This window comes from Sciurus vulgaris, assembly GCF_902686455.1.
Source record: "Sciurus vulgaris genome assembly, chromosome: 2".
Lineage (NCBI taxonomy): Eukaryota > Metazoa > Chordata > Mammalia > Rodentia > Sciuridae > Sciurus > Sciurus vulgaris.
In genome coordinates this window covers 3699219-3724328 of record NC_136462.1, presented here as the reverse complement: position 1 = coordinate 3724328, position 25110 = coordinate 3699219, and the positions used below count along the sequence as shown (strand labels likewise).

The following is a 25110-nucleotide window of genomic DNA, read 5'->3' as shown; positions in this document are numbered from 1 at the left end:
TTTGGTCTCAGAAAGGAGCTCTGGAGTTCAAAGGCAGACTGTTTCCAATTAGTTCATCTATTTTTCAGATAGAGGGTCTTTCTTAAATAAAAGTATCTGGGGAATCAGTGTGCGGAGGTTTCCACCGTCTAGGAACAAGTCTGATCAATGGTGTCACTCTGCAGCCTTCACTGGGGCTGAGGTTCAGCCCTTATTTTTTTTTTATTTTTATTTTTTTGCAGTGCTGGGGATTGAACCCAGGGCCTTGTGCTTGCAAAGCAGGCACTCTACCAGCCCTTATTTTGAACGTGGCCCTTGCTGAGCCAGTGCGGAGTGCAAGCACAGACATCCTCCTGAGGCTGCAAGGGGTGCTTCAACAATCATCCCATGCTGCTCCTGCCTAGCAGCTGCCTAGGGTCAAGGTCACCTATCTTGAGAGGTCGAGAGGGATAAAACACATGCAGCAAATAATACTATTTTAGTATGAGGAATTCTCAAGGAATAATAAAGATTTTTCCTTCACTTGGCTAAACCTCAATTCCTCTACCCTCAAACTAAGTCACATATAAAAAGGTCTGATGAGATCAAAGTAATTTTATAAGACATGAGCACAGCTCCCAGGGTGAAAGTACTGGATTGTGTGTCAAAATGGCCCTGCCAGACCAGACCAGAGTGTGGGCAAGCCCCACAGCCAGGACCACAGTGGAAACCACCACCTCAGCTGTCAGTGCAAACTTGGATCCTGTTTCTGTTGCCATCACTCTGAATCCTGCTGTACAAAGAGTGTAAATGCAGACCCTGAAAGATTTAGTGTGCTCTTGGCCAGAAGCCATGCTGGCTTACCACTGGTGGGCCGTGGGCTGTGCTCCTGGTGAGTCTTTAGACCCACAAACTGGCGACTGGGCTGCACCGAGGCTCGAGCACAGTAGTGCATGTGACCGACTGCTTTGAAAGGGTACGAAGTATGATGAAAATAAGAGCAAAAAGGTTTCTGAAGAGTTCCAAAGCAAAAGAGCTTGATCCTACTCAAACTCAGCAATTCATCATCTTTTAAGAGGGACACTGAGAGCCAAACGAAAGGTTGGAATAAAAGGTACACTTTCTTTGGACAACTGCCAAATATTTAAAGTCCATGTGGTTCTTCAATGTATTAACTTGCTACAAAGCAGCACCTTGGCCTAACGCTGACACTTACAGCATTTCTCAGCACATCATCGTCCACATCAAAATTGGAGGTGTCAGAAGGGCTGCTCACATCAGGAATGTAAGGTGCTTCTAGGTTTCGTATATTTTCCCAGTTGAGACCTTCAAAAAACGCGTGTTTCTTAAAGTCCTCTATTCCATTCTGCCCTAGCCGGCGCTCTCTGCTGCAGATCAATCTCTGAATGAGGTCTTTCGCTTCTTCAGAGACATCTGTGACATGGGAAGGGAACTGAAATCGCTCCTGGTGGGGGCAAAAAAGCAGCAAACAGACACAAGTCAGAAAAATCCAAGATGTACAGACAGTATAAGGAAAAAGCAGCTCTGAAACCACGTCCTTGTGATTTCATGGTAACTACACATAAACCAAAGTTAGTGAACTTTAGTTCCAAAAAGGCAAACTGCAGTGCACATAAATTACAACAGTGAGAGACCTTTGCCAATCAAAGCAGCAAAGAATGCTGTGCAGAATGCAAACGGGCACAGCTTTCTCAGAGTGCATCTGCTGGCATCCAGAGCAAGTCAATATCCCAAAGGTCATTCTACAGAAAGTCATAAAGAGGAAACACAATCATGACTGTATTTCATCTTGACAAAGAAAATGGCAAAATGCCCATCAAAAGAAGACTTGTTAAAAAACAAGACACACACCATGGGAAGGCACTGCCGTACACTGACGGAGAAAGGCACCAGACACACGTGGACAGGACACCTGCTTGTCTGCGTAGACACACTCACCAGGCCTCACCCTCACAGGACAGAGCGGACCCGGACACAGCCCGACCCGCTGTTTGAGCCTCCCTTCTGCTGTCTACACAGAAGGGCCATCACCGACACTGCGGGTGGCAGTGAGGATCAAGCCAACGAGCACACACAAGCAGCGCCTGGCCTGGCCCTGCAGGTGTCAGCACTGGTGACAGCAGCTGCCACCTTCTATACACATGTGAAGTCTCTGCACAAAGGATGTGCTAATTCTTAAATGAAAGACATGTTTCTACTTTGGGGAACATCTTTTTTAAAGTGTAGCTTTTGCTTTGATTTGGAGTTTATGTGTAAGACCATTTACTGCTTTCCTGCTGATCTGTTTCCCGCGTGAGCAATTAGTGAGAGACCCTGGCTGCAGGACAGGGCAGCATACAACTGGGGATTCTGGGAAGTGTGTGCAGAACATGTGTGCAAGAGTGAGTGTGCGTGGGCAGCATACAGGAAAGGAACTGCTACCAGCACCCGGCAGAAAGGATGGAAACGGCACTGGGGAGACATCTGGCTAAGAGAATGAAAAAGACGGAAAATGGCAGAAAAGAAAACAATAAACACCGAGGAAGGCAACACCAAAGAGAAAAATTATCCTCTGGGAGAGGGAAAAGAGGAGAAGGGAAGGAACGGGATCAGGAAGGATGGAGGACCCCTCCTCAGGGAGACGAGCAGCCACTCGTGAGGCCGGGGCTGTGTGCTCCCACGGCCTCCCCAGCAGCACCAGGCTCCCGACTCCTGAGGCTGCCGCATAGATGCTGCACTTTTCCCCAGAAGCCACTCCACACACCCGGGCAAACCTTCAAGGCTTCCCTCCCCTCTGCCCACAGATCCATCTGGCAACCCTCTCCTGTCCCTCCCCTCCTAAGCCCCATCGTGTGGGCGGGCCTCCCTGCAGGCCTGTACCTGTAGTAAGAAAACACAGGGCACGAGAGTGGGAGTCCTACCTCATGGTTCATGATCTTCCCGTAGGTCTCTACAAGCGACTCTGCGTAAAACGGCGTTTCTCCATACAGCATCTCATACATGCAGACGCCCAGGGACCACCAGTCGCACTCAGGCCCGTACTTTCCCATGCCATCCTCCATGGCCTGCAGGATCTCGGGTGAGATATAGTCAGGTGTGCCCACGGCCACAGAAGACTGAACCTGTGGGTAAGATTGAAGGAAAACTAGTGCTCTGATGGCCCATTTCTAACCACTCTCTAAAATCCAGCACCAACAGGAAACAAAATAATCATGAGGAAAAGCAGTGAAGGATCAGGATTTACAAGTCTAACAATTTGAGGCTCAGTGGCGATAACGCTCTCTTGCAGCACTAAACATGGAGCAGGTTCCAGACAATGAGGCCCTTGTATGCATGGTCTCCTAAGGCTCAAGCTCTCCACAGTTCCAGGGGGCGACCTTTCCAAGTCCCCAAAGACAGACTCCCCACACCCTCATCCCTTTTCCCAGGGCCGAACTCTGACTCTCCCTCCACCAATCGTTGTTAAGGGGCTCTTGCTACAACAGGGAGTCAGGTGGGGATCTGCCTGGATGCTGTATTCCTAACAAGCCCTCAGGGGTCCCAAGGATGCTCACTTGCAGACTGGTCTCCTGGATGGAACACAAGTTAGACCAGGCATTAGCTAGGGACTTGGGCATTGCCTGGCCAAGGAACTATGAGGCAAACACCCCCCAAAAGGGAAAGAACAGTTCCTTGCTCTAAACATTAACAGGTTTCTGTCTGAATGTAGTGACACCTCTCCCAAAAGCTATGATCAGCAAGGGCCACCATCACAGGAAAGCAAGAGGCTACTGGGTAAGGGGAGAAAAAGACTACCAGCGGAGGCAGGTCTGTAAGACTGTGGCTCAGACAGGAACTGGGGCACAATCACAGGCCTCCCCTGGGGCTCCCTGAGAAGAGCAGCTTGGGCACAAGTAGGGCCAGGATCGGCAGTGGTGAGCACTGCTAGTCTGCAGGAACAACAGGGATTCTGCATGTCATGTCATTAGTCGCTTCCCTGCATAATGCCTCCCCAGGGCCACAGGAGCCTCAGACGTGAGTGGAGGGACTGCTGGGTGTATTGGTGGTAACCCAGGGTCAAATGCCCACTGATGAGGCGATGGGTAGGCAAGAAGGGCGACCAAGGTCAGTGCTACAGTCACTGAGAGACTGAGTCAAGAAAAACTCTCAGCTACCACTTGACTGATTTGTGGTCAACACTTAGAAACAAGAGACTGGCTTTGTGGAAAGATCGTGAACTCCAGGCTGGGCGTGTTGGTGCACACTTGTGATCCCAGCAGCTTGGGAGGCTGAGGCAGGAGGATGGCAGGTTCAAAGCCAACCTCAGCAACTTAGCGAGGCCCTAAGCAACTCAGTGGGACCCTGTCTCTAAATAAAATACAAAAAAGGGCTGGGGATGTGGCTCGGTGGTTAAGTGCCCCTGGGTTCAATCCCCGGTACCAATCAAAAGAGAGTGAATGCCATGTAAAGCATGACTTGCTGGTTCGAGCTTTATAGCAGCATGAAAACCTGCTTGTAGAAAAGGACCAGACTGCTGGCTTTTGAAAGTATTTCATATGACACTTTTAAGTGTAGGTTTTCAAGGAGAAAAGACTCCCAAACGCACATATATGAAGTTGCAATTGTGGCTACGGGAGAGAATGCAGACGAGCCTGCTGTGAAGAACGCAGGCTGCAGTGGAGTAGCCACCCAGCCGTAACGCTGGCCAGATGAGACGAAGCTAAGAGAGCAGCAGGAGCGGCCTTGGCCCTCTCACTAGAGAAGTCCCTGACAGGCAGGAAGACCTGCCCAAGCAAAGGGAGAAGGCAGCAACTTGGTGGTGCCCGCCCACCAGGCCAGGCTCTGTAAGTCAAGGACCAGGAACTGCCTGCGTGCTGCAGGGCTGGCAGAGTTGCAGCAGCCCAGAACTCTGAGGGGTTGACAGCTACTCTGAAGGCATACACGTGACTTTTCTCAATGGAAAAGCAAGAAAAAAAAATTTTTTTAGTTGCCCAGATAGAAAATGTTCAATTATCTCCTAAATGATTTTCTTAATTTACATCAATTAACTTGGGTGCTGGATACAGCTCAGTGGTAGGGCGCTTGCCCAGCAGGTACAAGTCCCTGGGCTCCATCCCCAGCACCACAAAAATAAAATGAAAGGGAGCTAGGGATGTAGCTCAGTGGTAAGATGCATGCTTAGCTTGCATGAGACCCTGGGTTCAGTACCTAGTACAAAAGCAAAAATAAAACCAACCCAACAAAATCTTCATTTCTTAATCATATCTCAAATTGAACACTTAAATTCCTTGTAACTACAAACCAAACCCACCCAAATGGAAAATCTCCAACAAAAATACCTACAGTTCCATCATCGTTCATCTTCAAACAGGATCCAAAGTCAGCCAAGCGGATATGACCATTCACATCCAAAAGGACATTGTCAGGTTTAATGTCTCTGTTATTAAAATAAATACATAAGTTAACCATCTCTGTGAAATACATTAGGTAGGTCAAAGCTCTGAACCAGCAGTGGGTTGGTAGATCAGTTGGGAAATGCTACTACCATCATCTGAGAATAGCTGTAACCACCAAGGCAAAGTACCTCTAAGTCAGAGAATTCTGCTTGAGACCCATCGGGAATAGCATCAGGCGCTGCCACCACTGCCACTCACTGAATCCCCAAATGACCCAAAGAGCATGCTGTCATCCTGTCCATCTACCACCCACCAGGTAGTGTTTGCTGGGAGTCTCCTTGCAACTGAGACAAGGCTGCCCCACTTTCATGAAGTCTGCCCAAAGCTATGGGTCACAAACGTGCCTTGTCACCTTGACAGTGTCACACAGGGCGGCCTGGGTGGGAAGTGCTATGATGAAGTAGGAAACGAGGCCAAGGGGCCAGTGCAGCATGAGGGAACTGGGTGGCGGCCTCCAACTGAGAAGAGCAGCCTGATGAAGCAAGAGTCAGGGCACAACAGGGACGACTTCCACAAACACAGGTGAGCAGAAGGGGACAATTCTGACCAAGAAATAAAAGCACAAAGCAAAAGAAAACTCTAGCACAGCACTCCAAATGAAAACAAACCCCTGCAAACAAGCACTCAGGAATATGAGAAAAACAAACCGAAATCCCACAGTGAAAAAAGAACTAGACAAAATTGGAAGAAATGAGTAGATTTAACTTGGGGGAGAAACAGAAGAAAAAGATAAAATCTTATCAGAATTAGGAAGCCAAAGGAGAATTCAAACCAAAATCTAATGAAAAACATTGAAGAAAGGGAGAAAAGGATCAGAAGTTATAAGAAAAACAAGGCAAGAAAGGAGGGAAGAGCACAGCGGAGGCTGCTGGAGACTGCGGGGACAGGCAGAGCCCGAGGCACACCGTGTGTGTCCACCTGACCTAGCCCACGCCCCAGAGGTGAGGATCCACAGGCTCAGAACAGTGTCCTGCTCTGGCGGAGCAAGAGATGCCTGAGGTTCACAGGGAAGACGTAACCCACAAGAGAGCACTGGTGAGGAGTGCTGAAGGGCGACCCCTCTGTGGCCTCCTCCCACCTTGGGCCAGAGTGAAACTGACCCAAGAACATACTGCGGACACAACGGAATGGAGTCCATGACCAAGGCGGCATTTCAAGTCACTAGGAAACACAGACTGAAGATCACATACAGGAGATCCATTCCCCATGCCAGATTTCAGAATAAATTCCAAATGTATTAAAGGTCCAGACATAAAAAAATGAAACTACATAAATGAAAAAAATAACACTACAAAAAGGAAACGTGGATTTTCTTTCTGGAGATTAAAAAAAAAAAAGACTACTCATTATGTCTTGAAAGAAAAGACCAATAAATCTGATTATATAAAACATCCTTCTTAATCTGCATGGCAAAAAAAAACACAACTAGCAAAGTCAAAAACCAAGAGCAAACTGGGAAAAATACTTGCAACATATTGCAGATAAAAGACAAATATTTAACAACTGAAGTAAGTAAGTAGGTACTCTATAAAGAAGTAAAAACACATGAAATAATTCATAGAGGCAATCACGACAAAGACATGGAAATGATGTTCAACTCCACAAGAAAGTTAGAATAGAAAACCATTCTGAAACCAGGGCAGTGGTGCACACCTGCAATCCCAGCAACTCAGGAGGCTGGGGCAGAAGGATCTCAAGACTGAGGCCAGCCTCAGCAACTTAGGAAGACCCTGTCTCAGAATAAATAAAAAGGGCTGGGGATGTGGCTCAGTGGTAGAACACCCCTGGTGCAATTCCCAGCACCACGGAAAGGAAGTGGCAGGGAGGAAGGAACATAATTGTGTAGCACTGCTCATCCGTCAGGTTTTCAAGAACTTTGACTCTGGTGCAGGTGAGGGATGGGGGATTAGAGAAGTGGAGAACTGCAGGTGCACCCTGGGCTCTTTTCGGGAGTTCTGTTTTGGGTAGCATGTAGGCAGGGCAATTCTGAGCTATTCCAGACATGCAGAGGACTGAGCCAATGAGACATGACTTGAGGAGCCAGAGGGGTCAGGAGGAGGAAGGCCGAAATATGGAATGGGTGAAAACCAATAAGTGCGCTCAGGACTCCAAACGGCACCGGCTGATACCTGAGCCCACAAACACTGTGCATCCACACCTGCACTGCACTCTGCCCTCCGACATGAGCACATCCAGCACACCGACTGCCATCTTCAAACCATTCCCTGCTAAAGCAGCCAGAGCCACTCTGGGAGATGACTGAGAGGGCATGGAGGCTCAAGATGGGCCAGAACCTGAGGCTGCCCTCAAAAAACAGCTGAGGGCAGATCATAAACCTGGGTGCCAAGCAGACACTGAGCACATGTAGGGAGAGAGAGATTAGCAACACACTAGTGTCTCCAGTAGTGTTTCAATCACTGGAAACAATGAGGAAAATGTCTGGGAAGCACAGCTGGCGATCCTACAGGAAGGGTGGTGCTGGAACAACTTTGGGAGAAAAGTCCTGTACAACTTTTCAACTTTTAAAAACTGTTATAAAATTACTTTGATAAAGATAAAAATAAAACTAGTTTCTACAAAACAAAACAAATCACAGGACTATCTGTGTGTCTCTGAATGCAATCCAGGCCTGCCTGCAACGGGAGGGAAGGGCACCGTGGGGACAGGGAGAGCAGAGGGGCGGCTTCGGTCCCATCCCAGAGCTTCCCACTGCTGCCTCCTTCAGCCAGTCCTCCCTTATGATGTCCCAGGGACAGGGAGGGGCAGAGCTGAGGAGAGTGTGGAGATGCCACAGGATGGGAGACGCACGAGGGTCAATAAGGGCAGGCATGTAGGACCAAAGGCCGAGGTGGTTCAGCAGGCCAGAGTGAGACCATCACAACAGAAGCCATAACAGCTGGAATCCCCTGGTGCCAGGCCAGGTGTAAGACACGCACAGGCAAACCATTCTGTGCTTGGTTGCTCACCAGGAGGACTTGCTACCTGCATGACTTCCTGGATGGACTGCAACCTGGAGTTTGTGACTCAGGGACCTCCAAAAGGAAGGTTTTAGCATCTGAAATGTGGTGTCCAAGGAATACAGGAGAAGATGGTTACCTGTGTACATAATGAAGCTGATGGATGGAGTCAATGGCCAGCACCATTTCACCAATGTAGAACCTTGCCATGTCTTCCGGAAGTTTGTCTTCAAATTTACTAAGCAGCGTCAGTAAATCACCACCCACGTAGTAATCCATGACCAGGTACTACAGATTGGAGAGCAAAGAACACAATGCTGAGTCCCCCGGGAACCTGACAACTAAAGGCCAAACTTGCACTGCAGAAGCCCATGGACTCCTCAAGTCTGACCACTGGCTTCTCAGCTGCTCCTCGTTACCTGGATTGCCCCCCTTGGAATGTCCCTGACGTGCTGTAATGGTGCTATAATTTACGTCACGCACATAAATTAGAGCAGAAAACGGTCTTCAACAGAGAACACACTAGTCACTGAGAAAATGACTGGAGGCCTGCTGTTGGAGAAAGCCCTCCAAGAGCTAGTGAGCTAGAGCAGGAGCACAATTCAGCACCTGGCAAGTTCCGTGGAGCTCAGCTCTCCAGGCCTCGAGTCACAAGCGGACACTGGACACCGAAGGGAAGTGAGCTACCTACAACAGCAGCTCTTGTTTGGAAAGATGGTGTTATCAAAGAGCCAGTCACACCACAGACACATCTGAAAAGCCACTGCTACAGCAGCAATCAGAGCAGTGAGAGGAGACGTCTTCATCCACTGGGGCTGAGCCTGTCCCTTTGTCAGTCAGCACTGGTGCTGGAGACCTGGGTATATTGTGCCTGAGGACACCATCTCCTGTGCAGCACTCAGGAGGCCCCGGCTGCAGGAGGCTATGGAGGCCCCAGTGGAGGCTACTCACAAAAGTCATAGGGCCCAGGACAGGCAAAACTGCCACAGTGGGATCAGGGTGGCAGTCTCAGCCCTTTTGGAACCACCAACCCCTATGCCAATTTCCTTTTAATACAGTGACAGTTAACTTTAACTAACCCGCCAGGCGAGCGCTCTACTGGACGAGCTACTGGCCCGCTTAACTTTAACTCACCAACAAGAAAGAAAACCAGCACCAGGTTTACTGAGTCAGGGGATAATCCTTTCAAATGTTCTGAGAACCTACCAGCAAGAACAGCTCCTATGCACTGAGTGACTGCGATGTTTTGTGCCCTTGGGCCACCTGATAGAAGCCTGTCATATCTGTAGTCCCTACAACAGCCTTCCCCCCTTAGGTAAGCTCAAGATGCCATTTTATAGGGGACCCCTGATGACCTGCCCAGTCGCCCAGCTAGTATGTGACAGCACTGGACTGCAGGGCCCACCAGCTTTAACAAAACACTGCAAAGGTCATGTCCCTAAGAAAGGAACAAACCACCCACCTCTGAGGGAGTGGACCCAGCTGGATCTGAGGAAACCAGAGAAACCTGATTTTAGGTTCCTGGTCTCAAACAGAACTTCAACCAGCAGCCTTCTCATCCTGCTTCCAAGATGCCCCTCAGCTGCCCGCCATTCACAAAACCTCCCCACCCCCACATCTCAGCCAACTCTTGCCACAAGGAAGCCTCTCAGTGAATGTATGCCAAGTCAGTTCTTTTGGGTGCATGTTTACTCTCCCTCTGAGCCTGTTGGCACCACTGGGCAGCAGGGGTAAGGTCCCTGCTGAGCAGAGCTCACATTACTAAAGGAATAAACTATGGCAAACATAAGAAAGGGCAGAAGACAGCAGATCTGCCTGATGTGGCAGGTGACCAGAGGCTACCAAGCATAGACCATGGGCAGGTCCAAGCTGAGGACCAAGGGCAGCCAGAGGTCATGCTCCAGGCAGAGGCCTGTGTGCCGAGAGGCCGGGAGAGCACAAGTGAGCCTAGTGAGCAGAGAGGACCCACAGACCCTGGCAGGGACTGCGAGGTATGGCAGGCTCCAGGTGGGAGGTAAGCATGCTAGGTGTGGAGGGCAGGGGGGAGTGGGGACAGTGAGAGACATCAAAGGTGCCCTGGAGGAAGCGAGGACAGCTACTAGTGCAAGGCTGATGGCCTCTGGGAAACAGGCAAGGACTCAAGGGTGGAAAATGGAGGTAGTCTAGTACTAAACCAACAATGCCACCACTGAGCCCTCAGGGACACCAGGCCAGGTCAATAAAGCAACTCCATGGCTGCAGGTAAAGTGGGTTTAATTTTCACAACATTCCCATTTGGGTCCCTACAATAGAAATCACACCACGCATGACAGTCCCCAGGGGGTTAGAGGCAGTGCACGCCCCACACCTGCCACTCACCACCTCCCACGCAGAAGGGACGCACCTCCTCCACCTGTTGCAGGCCCACAGCCACACCCCAGGGAGTTTCAGCACCCTCACCTCTGTTCTCCCATCCCGAACGTCTTTTGTCCTCACTGGGCAAACCCCAAATCTCTAACTGACGTGTCTTGATTTAGACCACACCTGGTAATGCCTGGCTAATGCATGACAGGAGCATGCTCTGCTGATTATGGAAGGATATTTGAAATAAAAGAAAATTAAAAAATCTAGCTTATGTACAGATCTACATTGCCAAGTTCTCCTAGGGAAGTCTATTCAGTGATTACCAAAAGAGGAAATGAACTGAAGACAGTTCACTTGAGTCCTCAGGATGGGCACACTGACCCAGGAAGTAACAGGGTTTCTATGGATACAGCCCAGAAGCATCTGCCACCTACCCTACCAGACAGGCCTAGGCGGGGACCCTGGGAAGCTTGCTGTTATCTATGTGAGGTCTGTGGGCATGTGGCCACCCTCTCTGTGCCACACACACCCATTTATAAAATGGAAAAATCATAAAGGTCCAACTCCCAGGGTCCTGGGAAGACTGAGATAAGCACAGCCTGGTGTATCACGCGTGGCCAGCAGACACCAGTTGCCACTCTGCGTGGTTTTAATTGTAAATAAAGAACATAACACGACATTTAACCTAATGCTGGGTGTTCAGATCTAAGGGATTCCTTTGATGCCTGAGAGACAGAGATGAATAAAAGAAATCCTACCTTACCGTGCTTCTCATGAGCAAATCAAACACATGACCAAGGAGCTTCAGGGTGAACAGGTAAGTCAATCACTGAGGAAAGGGGAGGGCCTCTGGCTCCTGCGTGGAGACTTTGGTGACAACAATGGTTGTACCAGACTGTGGAGGAGGTCCACTAGGCCAGTGGAAGGCATTCCCTGACAGGCTGCCCAAGGGACAGAGAAGGAACAGCTGTGAGGCCAGACCTGGTCATTCTAAATCCTCACAGTAAATTTCTTACACATAAATTCAGATTAGAAAATGTTTTAAACCCTCAGATTATTTAAATATGATACACCCAGCAGTAACCTAGGGATTGCAGGAAAACAATACACCAAATTCCACAAGTCTATTATTAACATTTGCATCTGATCACTACAGTAAAACAAGGTCCTTAGTTTTATCAAGTCAAACACGTATTTGAGAAAGGTGAGTTCCAAACCGTCTGTCTTAGTTTCCAGTGTGGCAAGGGAACAGCCAACGTGGGGAGGAGGCTGGACCGGACATACCAGGTAGTTCTCATCCTGGAAGGCGTAATGCAGCGCAGTGATCCACTGGCAGTCACCGTTCACCAGCACGTCGCGCTCTTCTCGGAAACAGGCAGTCTGCGAGGGATTAGGACAGTCAGTCTGTGTCCACTGGGGTGGGGGCGGGAAACATCCTGCTGAGCACATTCCCAGCAGGGGGTCCCTGCTGTCACAGCCACTCTGGATAAGATGCCTGGCCGCTGGCCCATCGCATCATCTGGAACCAAATGCATGGTCACCCCCAGCAGCCTCTGCTCTTTTCCTCTACTGAGCCCTGGGGCACAGTATGCTCAAGGGCTGCTGGAAACAACTTGCCTTGCCCTCCCTGAGGGCCTTGCCTGTGGCCCAGGACACAAAGCCATGCCATTCTCAAGGTGGATCAACAGGATCTTCCTAACTGGGCCCTCTGCAACACCGCCCACCTGCTCCCCAGGTCCTGGGGTGTGTACCACCCCACAGTAGCTCCTCCTCACTCCACCTGCTGAGCAAGTGTGTGGCCAGCAGGACAGGGGTATGCCTGTTTGCCAATCTGAAATGTGGTTTATTCAGAGTATAATAAAGATGACCTGACAGAAGACAGCTTTGGAGACATGGCCAGGAGCACCTTTGTGGTTATGTGGTTGCAAGGAAAGAGAGTGTACATGCCAGCCCTGACAGGCACATGGCATCTACTTAAAAGTTACGCAGTCTGGGGCTGTGATTGCAGCTCAGTGGTAGAGCACTTGCCTAGCATGTGGGTTCAATCCTCAGCACCACATAAAAATAAATAAATAAAATAAAGGTATTGTGTCCATCTAAAAAAAAAGTTACAAAGTCTCTGGCATAATCATAATAATGTCTCCTCTTTACTGAGCACATGACATAATAAGATTTAAACACTCTTCTGTTTGGAACTGGCAAAGTTTAACAGAAATACAAGTACTACTCTCTCACTTGAGTTTTCCAAGAACTTAACTTTTCAAAACTCTTGACATTTTCCTTTCAAAACAAAATGACTGAGGTCCATGTACCCCAATGTTATGAATTATCACAAGACAAGGGGTCAACAGTCAGTCAGATGTGGAGACAAGCAGCCCCCTTTGCCAATACTGGGTCACTCCAACGCAAGGCCTGGAGCAGAAATGGCTGAAAGATGCTAAGCATTGGTGTGCCTGGCCTCCTGTCTTTCAGTATGGCCTCTACAAGGACAGAGGGACAGAGCAGGGGGTCCTTGGCTGGATGAGGCCCTGGCTTTGAGGGACATACCAGTGCAGGAACCTACAGCACTGTGATGTCATTTCCATGAGGAACTGCTCTCCATGTAAAGAGAAAAGCTGGGCTTCAGCTGGGTTCGCCTGTGTAGTGACCCATCAACAGGAAATATACACATCATTCAGCAGAGAGAACCAAGTGTAGTGGCACATGCCTGTAATCCCAGCAGCTCAGGAGGCTGAAACAGGAGGATCACAAATTCAAGGCTGACCTCAGCAACATAGTGAGGCTCTCAGCAACTTAGTAAGACCTTGTTTCAAAATGAAAAATAAAACGGGCTGGGGATGGAGCTCTCTGGGTTCAATCCTTAGTACCAAAACAAACAAATAAATAACAGAAACTCTTGGTATTTTTTTAATGACCAAAGATGGTGAAACAAAAACCCAGCCTGGTCTGACTATGAATTTACACAGCCTAGCAACTCCTCTATCTGATCTTGTTTCACCTATGCTTTTAAAACAAAGACTTCTTAACGTCAATATTGTAAAATATAAGATTTAAAATAAGTTTAATAATGAGAACTGGAAGGCCAATGGTTTAGGACTACCATGACATGCCAACACAGGCTCAAGCTCAGTCTATTACCTAAACTCTCGGGTGGTCACGATGACCAGCACACCTCCCCATTCTCCAAGAGTGCCAGTTAAGCTGGGTCTGTGTAGCCATATTTGAGTGGCATCGTCACACTGCTCTGTAAGAGCTGCTTGCCAGCTGGGGCACTGGGTCCATGCCACGCACCTCCCGCTCTTTCACACAGCACTAGCTGCTCTCACTCCTCCAGTGATGGGGAGAAGGGCCACATAGGACGAGGTGACCAGAGAAGCACAAGGGGAAGGGGCAAGGATGAAGGAAGATGCGGAGGTGAGGGGGAGATGCTCAGGATGTGCATGGCTGAGGCACCCCATGGCTGTGGGGTGCCCGTGACCGCACAATGGTGGGGTCTCAGTCAACCCACATGCATTTACTGAGCAATGAAGGGCTGTAAGTGGCACAGCAGAGAAGAGGGGTGAGCGAGGACAGGAAAGAACACCCCAAATGATGAGATGCTGGTGGCAGGCTGAAGTGAAACTGCTGAGTGCACAGAGGCTAGGCGCTCAAGAGAGTGGACAGACGCCAGCTGCTATCATCTGCATAAGGCGGCAGCTACCGCTGGCAGAACAGGAAAGAACTCCAGGACAACAGAGGCAAGGCCACCTCACATGTCAAGGAGGGCATGGGTGGCAGATGAGGCTAGGAATCACAACAGGAGCTTCCAAAAGGTAGCAGTGGCCTGTGCAAAGGGAATGGCCCAGTCAGAGAACCAAGTCCAGACAGCACTGGGAGCAGGTCAGAGGCTTGGGTGACAGAGCCACTGTCACAGGTAGTGCCTTCAAGGAGGGACAACAGTGTGCTTCGCAGTCATGAGTGAAGTAGAGTCAAGGATGGAGCAGACCTGAGAGGACAAGGTCAATAGGTCCACTGCAGGAATGGCTGCTTGGCTCCACGGGCAGGGCAGGCAGAGACAGCAGGGAGGACATGCTGGCGCCTGCCCAGCAGGCCTGCTGGCTGAGGCGGGCAGGAGGCAAGACCAGGGCTGAGGACAGTGAGAACCAGGAGAAAACACATCGAGATGGTCAAGCAGCAGCTGCCCACTTTTGTTTAGAAGCTTCACTTATGCACAAGGGAGTGCCAACACTTCTGCAGATGAGTGGGCTCTGGACTATGCGATTCCCTTTGCATGCGGAGCAGGACTGCACTAAATGCCTAAAACTCCACAAATGTTGCTGTTTGTAGACAGAATCCTGGCTGAAGGACTCAAGGTGGGCCCTGAGTAGTGTGTGGAGGACACTGGATACGAGGACAGCAGCAGAAGTAGGGGCTGGGGAGGCTCAGGCGACCTCCCAGGGCTACTGTTACTTCCCTCTCATAACACACCCCATTTCGACTTATTATTTACTTATTTGTTGGTGTTGGTGACGAAGCCTGGGGCCCTTTACCACTAAGCCACATCCCCAGCCCTTTGTATTTTGGAACAGGGCCTCACTGAGCTGCCCAGGCTGGTCTGGAACTTGCGATCCTCCTGCCTCAGCCTCCTGAGTAGCTGGGGTCTCCGGCCAGCACCACTGCACCCAGCTTACTTATTTGTTCTGCACTTACCTCTGCTCTTTTAAGCATCTCCCACTTGTTGAGGATTTTCATGGCGTAAATTCGTTCAGTGTTCTTCATTTTGACAACAGCAACCTATAATACAAATGTTAGTTTAACAAAATTTTAGTTAATCAAACAAAAGCACATCTTTAAATAGTTAACAGTGAAATCCCAATTGCCTGAGAGACCTGGAAAACAAATTGTCAAAGGAAGCAACGTTTCCTCTGTAAATAAAGACTGCCCTTTCATGCTTCCAAAATTAACTTTACCCACACTGCAACTTACCTGGTACCACCTGGCTCTGTCCAAAAACTTCAATACTTAGCAATGGGTACGAGGAATGTTGGTCCTCTAACAAGGCTATGTCTGGCGTTTTTCCTCTCACATTAAAAACACCCTTGTAAAATTTGATCAAGACCATGGGTTCTCCCCACACTCAAGGGCCCATCCGCATGCTCCTGTCTCCCCACCCCACCCATTTCCACCTCTCCTCCAGCAGCCTCTGCAAATGCCCACTGTTCATCTAAGTCTTGCTTTACAGGGCTAGTGAGCACCGGAACAACGGGCGAATTCCTTCTTTGGGCCTTGGTTCTTACAACTACCTGGCCTGTTGAGAGGATGAGCTGAGTCGCTGCAGGGGCACACAGCTGGCCATCAGCACGCTGGCCGTCAGCCAGGTCCTTTCCAGCACAACTCCCACATCACCTCTTCCAAGAAGTCCTCCTGGTCTCTCAGGCCCTGCCAGATCCAGAGCGAGCCTTCCACTAGTGCCAGTGCTACTGCAATGCTGCATATGACGGGGCACATCCAGGCACCCCCCCAGGCACCCCGCACTGGCTACGGGCCCTCAAGCAGCCAGCATGCCTCCTGTACACAGGTGGCACAGAGAGTTCTCAAATGGAATCATCTACTTCCTGGCCCTTCTAAAGGTCACACGCCACACAAGAGCACCATCAAGGGACTCGTGAGAGCTTGCCCCCCGAGTGCTCTCCCTGTGCCAGGCCTGGCTCTAAGCAGTCTATCTGCACTCTCACTCCATCTTCACAACAACCCCAGACGGTGGCACAGTTAGCAGCTGAGTTTTCCAGATGTGGAATCTGAGGTTCAGAAGGCTTACATAACATGCCAAGAAGTGGCAGCCTCACTCTCAGGCACGTGCTCCTATAGTCACACGCTGACAGCGTCACCTTCTCTGGGTGACAATGAAGGGTGTCCATGCCCTTATGTGTCTCCTGTACTCCCTCTCCAAAATACCCTGTGGCGGTGTGGCTGTTACTGCAGTGCTTTGGTGGGCCTGTCCTCCTAAATCTTGGCACCAGGCAGACAGGCAGTGGCAGTGTGCTCCGGATGGAAACCAGTGTTGATTTTAAAGGATTTATCTGTCTTCTTATTGCACAGTAAAACTCATATAGTATCAGCAAGTTACTTAGCACCTAGACATTTTTTATTTTATGTGGCGTTCTAAAGATTTCCCTGTGGCTCCTTTAAATGAAAACTTCCCTGTTGGTAGTAATCAAAGTCCCTGCCTGGGTGGGATGGAGTGGAGAGGGTGTTGTGGGAAGAGACAGGAAGGCACTTTCTAGGGAGAAAGTGGGGAGGGGACCCATGGCACTCTGCATCCACTGGGTACTGATTACACTGGCACAGATAAGTCAAAACACAAACTGCATACTTAGATCTGTGCATTTTCTAGGCAATTATATTTCAACATTTTTTTAAAAATTAAATGGCTTTCTGTCCCAGCACATGGTGAACTGAATCTGGCTGGCAGTCCTAGTACTGAGAAAAACCCAGAGCTACAGTTGCGCTGGGGCAGGCTGCAGAGGACTGCTTGCTTCCCTGCCCCAACCCTCAGGGATGTTGCAGAGATGGGGTGGGACAGGGGAGGTGGGAAGATGGGCAAGAGCAGCGGGGAGCATTCTTTTCCTATATTCTACTGAAGACCTGCAGATGATGTAAGGGTGTAATGACGTGCCTTTAGCAGGAAAAGAAAACTTTCATCAAAAATACTAAGATGCTTTCTGAGACATGACAGGACTGTTCGGCCTTCATAGCCACAGGAGATACTGCAGAATAAAGCAGCAACTGCACATGAGAAACTACCAGTCCTGCACAACCACCACCACTGCCCACTTGGCACACTTCCTGGGAACATCAGAGGGTTTGCCACCAGGAGAGCAGGCAGAGTGCTTTCCTGTGTGAAGTTCCCTCAGTAACCACCAGGAGGTTAAGAGCCTAAGGTCAGAACAGAACAGGTGCTGATGCTCCGCCATCTGGAGGGACCAGGGGAAGCTGCCCGGCATGGCTGGGGTCAGCAAACTATGGATGCAGATAGCAGCCCTCACTTCCCTCTCTTTGCTTTTTAAAGAAAATGCTGTCGTTTCTCAATTAACAATTTGATTTTTCAAAACTTATTTATGTCTGTAAGAAATTATGGCCCCCACCCCAAAAGAAACTATGGTCCCTTGCCCAGCACAGTGGCACACACCTGTAATCCCAGTGGCTCCGGAGGCTGAGGCAGGAGGATCATGAGTTCAAAGCCAGCCTCAGCAAAAGTAAGGTGCTAAGGAACTCAGTGAGATCCTGTCTCTAAATAAAATACAAAATAGGGCTGGGGATGTGGCTCAGTGGTCAAGTGCCCCTGGGTTTAATCCATGGTAACCGCCCTCCCCCCAAAAAAAGAGAAACTATGGTCATGGTCTCACAATATTGATAGTCTTCTGCCAATCATAAGCTTTCTTCCTCTTTTTCACAGCACTGGAGAGGAACCCAGGGCCTCACACATGCTAGGCAAGCACTCTGTAACAAGCTGCACACCCAGTCCTTTGTGATCACTTCTTAACTCTATCTTTCAGGTTTTACCCACCCAGAGCTCTCCAGAAAATACCAATGCACAGGTCCCCAAGGTGAGTGGAGCTGTTGCTGCCTCGGCCATAGAGGTGAAATTGTCTAAGTAAGACTTCTCTTACCTCACCAAAAGCACCTCTCCCAATTACTTTGATTATTTCAAAGTCCTCTCGATGAAGCTGCATATCCTTCACCAGCTGGGTAAATGGTTTCGCTGTAAACAGAAAAAAATAGTATTAAGAATTTAGTCAATAATTTAGCAGTCTGAAAACTTGAGGCACACTGAGGTATACTTCAAAAAGTGTTTACTTTTTAAAATATTCAATAAGTGAAAAGTTTCAGAAAGTCTGTTTATGCTAATTAATGTGGACATTTATCAGCAACCATGCTGTAATGTCTACTGTAACAAATACCATCACTGTAAAGATCTCCTGGTAAAATCTTTTCCTCTTCCTGGTCAAAGCCAGGATTTACCAACTGAGAGAGCAACTGACAGGTGTTAGGTGCGCCTGTCTATCCTGAGGGACAGCTCAGTCGCTGGCCACAGAGCATGAGATAAGGTGAGGCCGCTCTGAGTGGCCCATTTCTGTACTCCACAAGCCACAGATGGCTGGGGAGCAGGAGGCCGCTCCAGGATGATGGCAGGCCCAAAAGTGCCAGCAGCATCCCCTATTCTATAAAGGCCCCTAGAAACCACACAGCATCCCTAACAGCCAAGTCCACTGCTTGGGCACTTTACCACATTGACCACGTACTCTTCATCCTCACTCCTCAAAAGTAAAATTCTGTTATTGTCCATATTTCACAAATGAGGACACTCCCCAAGAACAGGGTGTGCGGCAGAGCCAGGCCTAGACCATGCAATCCAGCTCCAGAGACAGCACTGTCTTGACCACTGTCCCTCTCAGGGTGGAATTGTTAGTTTTAGCTCTTACACCTGTCTTTATTTTCACCTTCAGGTGCAAATTCACATGTTAAATGCAAACTTCTATTTGTCCTATATATTTCTTTTTCAAATTATCCATTACTTTAGTTTTGCAAAATGTTACCATTGGACAAAACTGAACAAGTATAGTATTTCTTAGCACTGCACATGTATCTACAATAAGTACTCCAAAAATGTGCAATCTGACATTTTCTGGGCTTTTAAGTGAGCTCCACATTATTAATCTAATTCTGTATCAGTACAGATGAAGTCAGCTAAGACAGAAAGCAGCTTGCACCATGGCTGTGACCTAAATCTCCTTTGCATCTCTCATTTTTCCACATTAATTGCCCTGAAGTTACTCGATCTTCCATGTCAAGATTTCCTCCCTATGTTTCTGTCAAAAACATTTTTTGTTGCTTATACATTGTAACAGTTTTGCACAAGTGTCCCTGAAACTGGTGGAAATGGATTTATCAGGGCCAGTCTGACAGGAGAACAGCGGAAACAACCCAAGTAAGAAAGTTTAAAAAGATAAACTACAAAATCGAGCAAAAGGAAATCCACATGGATGAAAGCTAACTTCTAAAAATAGAGGCATTAAAAGAAGAACCCAGAAGGAAAAGTCTAAGGGAAAACATCATTTTTAAAGAATACTTGATATTTTCAAACATTTCTGATGCCACAGTAACAACATTGTGCTGATGCGTAAGTATTTCTAAGTTCACAATAGCTAAAGCCAGAAAGACAGTGACAATGGCAGACCACCCTGCTAATGACACAGGGGTTGGGCGAAAGAGCTAATTAGGAAAGGTGATGAGCCCAGGCAAGAAAGACGGATGGGGTGCAGCAGGTGGAACGGACAAACAGTGACATTTCCCATGGGGTGCTGATGAGTATCAACATGAGAATAAGATGACCCTGCCCTCTGGACTGGAGAGAGTCCGCAGACAGAACCCACACCAGACATCTGAACAAGAAAACATCAAGAACTCTTAGGTAGGTGACCAAGAAATGAAAAAGGGCACACATTTAAATGATCTCAGCAGATGCAGGAACCACTACCCTTAGGACAAAGAGATGAAGGGAGGTGGTTTACACACCTGGTAAAAGGCCCTGTAAAGCTCAACTCAGTTCCAAGGACAGGGCGGCACTGGCCAGTCTTAGAGTCTCTCAGTGCAAAGGCAGGGACTCGGGTATCAAGAGGAAGGGCTGGTCAGCCCACACTGGGTCCCCGAGGGGACTGTAACAATGCTGTTCAACAAGTGTGGGGTAAACTCCAAACTAGAACCAGCTGCCTACACTAGAAAGAACCTGGCTGACAGGATGAGGAGCTAGCTACCAGGTGGCACGGAGAGAAGAAATGGGGAGCTGCAAGCTGCCTCCTCCTGGCCTTGCAGGTGCCCTCTCACACCCTCTTTAGGCCAAGTATAACTGGGAGCAAGGGTCAGAGCGTCAAGTGGGGGTGAGCAAGCCAGGTGGGGGCAGGGGGTTGGTGTATACAGAAAATCTGATTGGATACATACACAGATGATAAGGGCAGGTTCCTCACTGTCAGAGAAAGGTGCTACGGATAAGAGAGAAAACTGAAATCAGCCATTTGGTACAGGATGGCATGGTGTTGTGTGTGACCTCGCTGTTGGCATTATATAAATAGATGGAGAACTATACACAGGCGTAAATGGTATGTACACATACGGCCCTAGCTCGTCTATGGGGCCTGGTAGAAGCAACACCCAACAACAAGCGCAGGCAGTGCCAAGGCTCGGCTTCTAAACACCATTCTCCTTGCAAGAAGCCTGAGCTCCTCTGGCAAGTCCAGAGCCCTGTCAGCAGAGTGCAAGGTGAGCCTGAAGCATCCTGTTATGCAAACAGGCTCAGTGGTGGCAGCAAAGGACGCAGGAAATCAGGAGGGGTCTGTACTGACACCAAGCAATCCATTTTGACCTCTGGTGTACAGAATAGACCTAGTCAAAACACCAGTCAACCACAAGTCAAAAGGGTGAGTGACTATAGCAAAAGCTGACAGACACCACCTAAACCGAGTGACTGAGTAGCCACCATTAGTAACATGACAAAGTTAAACTGACACTATCTGACAGACAACTTGGAAAAAGGAGCCTCACTTCTGTCACTTTCCTACACAACACACCTAACCTGAACCTAATCTCAGAGAAATGTCAGGTAACTCCATGTAGGAGGAGCATGCTATAAAATGAATGGTCAGCAAATTCCAAGTGCCAAGGTCATGAAAGCCAAGGAGAGACTAAGGAGCTGTTGATGCAGAAGGGAATTCAGGACACAGACAAGGTCACACAGGAGTGGCTCTGCACCCGTCCTTGGATCACACAAGACTGTGAGCAAACAGTGCCAGCTTGACACCTTTGAAGACTACACAGCAGCAAGCAACAATATGAAATTCCTGGTCTTGAGGTCACACTGTGGTTATGTGAATATCCCTCTTTGTAGGAAACCCACTGAAGCACTCAAAGGCAAGGGGGTGCAACATAAGAACTCAATCTCCAAAGTCCAGGGATGAGAGCTCCATTATTTGCAACTTTCCTGTATGTTTGAAACTGTTTCAAAAGCATTTTTTGAACTTTTTATTTAAAGAATTCAATTGTTGCAAACTGGAAAACAAGCAGTAGAGGTTAAAGTTGGAAGGGGAGAGGGCCAAGCCAGCCAAGTGGACACAGAGCATCAGCCGTGGCTCAGGGCCAGGCTGACCTGGGTGCCACTTGATGCACAGATGCAGGAGCACTAGGGAGGTTTTCAGCCCAGGCACCTTGATGAAGGGGACACAGTTTACTGAAGTGGGAAAGACCCAGAGATGGCAGGTTGGGATGAAGAGGGGAAGGTGGGGGTAATGGAGTAAAAAACAGCTATTTGCTATGGTGCCTGAGAAGGTAGAGACCAAAGTGATGTTGTTGTTGTTGTTTTTTAAACAGATTCAACTGCTATCTTTTATTTTCACAAAAGGATCACTTTGGAACCACCAGCTTATGTAGTGGGGGAGAGGTGAGGGCTGGGAAGAGGAAGGGCATTCTACTGCTAAGCAACTGAGGGGTGTGCAGGAAGGAAGCAGTCTGTTTTCTCTAAAACCATTTTTCAGTCTGCTGATGTTATTTCATCACCTAAATCTAGAGTCTAGGATGCTCTTCAGAATACAAATGCTACAAAATTTTATGAATTATATCCACCGGGGTGCAATACAGCTTGTCACACACATACTCTTATAACATTCAGATGCAAAGCAAAACCAGAACAATCAAAAATCAGTAAGGACTAATTTTAAATATCATTTACACAGAGATTCTCTTGGAAAACAGACAATCTGGCTGGGTGTTGTGGCTCATGCCTGTAATACCATCTACTTAGAAGGCTGGTGCAGGAAGATGGCCAGGAGGCCAAGCCCAGCCTCTGCAATTCAGCGAGACCCTGTCTCAAAAATAAAGTAAAATTTAAAAAGGGGGAAGATGTGGCTCTGTGGTGCAGTGCCTGCCTAATATGCACAAGGCCTTAAATTCAATCTCCACTGGGTGTGGGGCAGAGAAGACTACAGATATTGTGGGTAGTTTGAAGAAAATGACCAGCTACACCACATGAAATGATACTGGACTCTCATGCTAATAATGAACTTGTAGATTATGGAATAAGACCAAACATAACTTTTAAATTTTACAAAGAATAAAATGAACTCTCCTTCACATTCCACCAACAAATACTAAATGCTACTGGGTCAGCAAATATCTACCAGGCACTTGCAACGTGCTGAAGATCCAGACAGGCCTGGCCCCTCTTTGGCTCTGAACAGAGCCAAACTAATCAGCTGGCACCTCTGCAGCTGCAGTCAGTCAGACAGGGATGAGTGGGGCTGTGCCATTCATTTTTACCTGAGGCTTCAGGTGTGGCATCTAGCGCCTTCTGAGGCCCCCAGATACCACCCTCCCCAGCCACAAAGTCACTTTTTCCTGGGTGTCTTCCTCACTGCTCTAAGTCCCAGAAAGGCAGGTCTACCCCACAAGGTTATCCATCACTTCCCAGGCACCTGGCATGATGATGGAGCTCAGTAAATACAGTCCACTGTGCCTGCTACCTGTAAGGCTCACAATGACCAGTTGTCACCAAGAGGTTACCTTCTCCTCAAGGAGGGCTTTCTTTCTTTCTTGTAAGTAAGACTATATTGAACATCTTGGGATAGCTTCCACCCCAAAGGATGAATAAAAACTTAGCCCTAACCCTGACTCTGACCCTAACCCTAACCATTTCTTCATAATTCGGACCCCCCTGAACTTCTCTTAATGCCCTAAAACCTAATGAATTCAACATTCAAGGGTTACCACTGACAAACAAAATTCAAACTGCAAGGAAAACTGGAACCCAGCGCTCTCTTCAAACAGGAGAACTTTGCTAGGAAGTGGGGGCGGAAGGAGGAGCTTTGGCTGAAAATCATTGTGAACCGAGAAACTGATGACCCCTCCACCCCGTCTTGTTTACCAAGAGAGGAAATAAGACCAGATTAGCTGGATGGGGGGAGGTAAGAGGAAGGAGGGCTGTGTCCCAGTGCAGCAGCCCACAGGAAGGCAGGCGGACGTCCCACTTCACCCTCCCCAGCTCCTGCTGTTGGCCTCCCTCTGGATTTGACTGGACTGTTCCTCCCACCCCTCAGTCTCTTCAATTCAGTAGCTTTGTGTATACATTTAGAATTGGAAACAGTTTGACATTATCTGGTACAAATAACACATTTACGATGATGCATCAGGGCCCCAAAGGCCACTGACATGCAGAGGGTAAGAGGGACAGAAGTAACTTCACTCAATGGCTCTGGCTCCTGTGAATACCTCCCCACTTTCAACAGTCACTCCTGCTCTGGTCCCTTTAAGAGACAGCAGGCTGGAAACTGCCCAAGGCAGTAACCGCAGGGCTGGCTGGAGCATGGGGAAACTGGGGGACACCTACAAAGGGCACAGTAAGGCCTCAGCTGGCAGCAGGCAGCAAGGGCCCACGGGCCCACATCTGCCTGGTCCTGTGCTGGTTCCTCCTGCAGAGGGAGAAAGGCCAGAACAGCACGCAGGGGCCAGGAAACACAGCCAACGGTAAAATGAAGTGGACAGGTTCGCTTTGCCGAGTGCACAACTAACACCCCTGTGAGACAGGTTGAGGGTCAGGTTCTTGGCCAGCCCAAGCAGGAAAAGCAAGCACTCACAGGCCCATCTTAGAACACTTCCCATTCTGGCTGCTGACAACCTACAGAAGATCAACACCTTCACAAAGTTTCTGGAAAATGTGCTCAAATTAAAAAAACCCGTTCACTTGTTTCAATAACTAAGATGTTTTATAAAGTGACAACTCTCTCCATCACAGGCAGGCAGGGAGGCAGTCATGGATACTTCCTCAGGAATCACAAGTTAGAGAAAGCAGACACTTCCAGAAAGCAAAGCTAAGTACGAACTGTCCCACCCAGGAGGATGGCAGAACTATAATGCTTATAACAACAATAAATTTCAACTGAATGCAACATGATATTTTAGAGAACTGAAAAGAAAGCCCTTTAATAATATTCTGAGCCAGAAGCCAAGTGGGCTTCAGATCCGGCAGTGAAAGTCCAGCAGCCAGGGTAGGGAGGCTATGCCCCCTCAAGGCCAGACCAGGAAACCCTCATTCCAAGCTCAGGTCAACGTGGGAGGACAGGGGTACTGCAAGCATGGCTCACACCTGTCACAAGACTACAGGGGTTGGGAATGCCTGCCTTCCTCTTTTCCTTCACTCAAACTTGACAGATGGAATGGTTTCTCCATTCTTTCCCATTTGTGGGCTTGCTCTGTCATTACCAGAATAAAATCCTAGGGTCTCACCTCTGCCTATCACTCTGAGATGATCTGTCTTCCTGCTGGAAAGTAGTCTGTTCCACTTGAAACCCCCAATCAAGGAGGCAGCAATCCCCAGACAGCAAGTGCCACATGCA

The 25110-nt window shown here is 48.6% G+C and overlaps 1 protein-coding gene across 2 annotated transcripts in view; it reads right to left on the bottom strand.

The window, feature by feature from the left end:
- The window catches only part of CDC42BPB (CDC42 binding protein kinase beta), a 92741-nt gene that overhangs the window by 38322 nt on the left and 29309 nt on the right, over positions 1–25110 (bottom strand). For both annotated transcript variants that reach the window (XR_013762281.1, XM_079130066.1), the window contains exons 2-8: positions 18343–18434; positions 15383–15466; positions 11978–12073; positions 8490–8638; positions 5281–5374; positions 2880–3080; positions 1175–1423 (exon numbers count right to left, since the gene is read on the bottom strand). Coding sequence is in view for 1 of the 2 variants with exons in the window: in XM_079130066.1 (XP_078986192.1) it covers positions 1175–1423; positions 2880–3080; positions 5281–5374; positions 8490–8638; positions 11978–12073; positions 15383–15466; positions 18343–18434 (965 nt within the window). In the remaining variant the exon portion in view is untranslated. The remainder of the gene's footprint in view (positions 1–1174; positions 1424–2879; positions 3081–5280; positions 5375–8489; positions 8639–11977; positions 12074–15382; positions 15467–18342; positions 18435–25110) is intronic.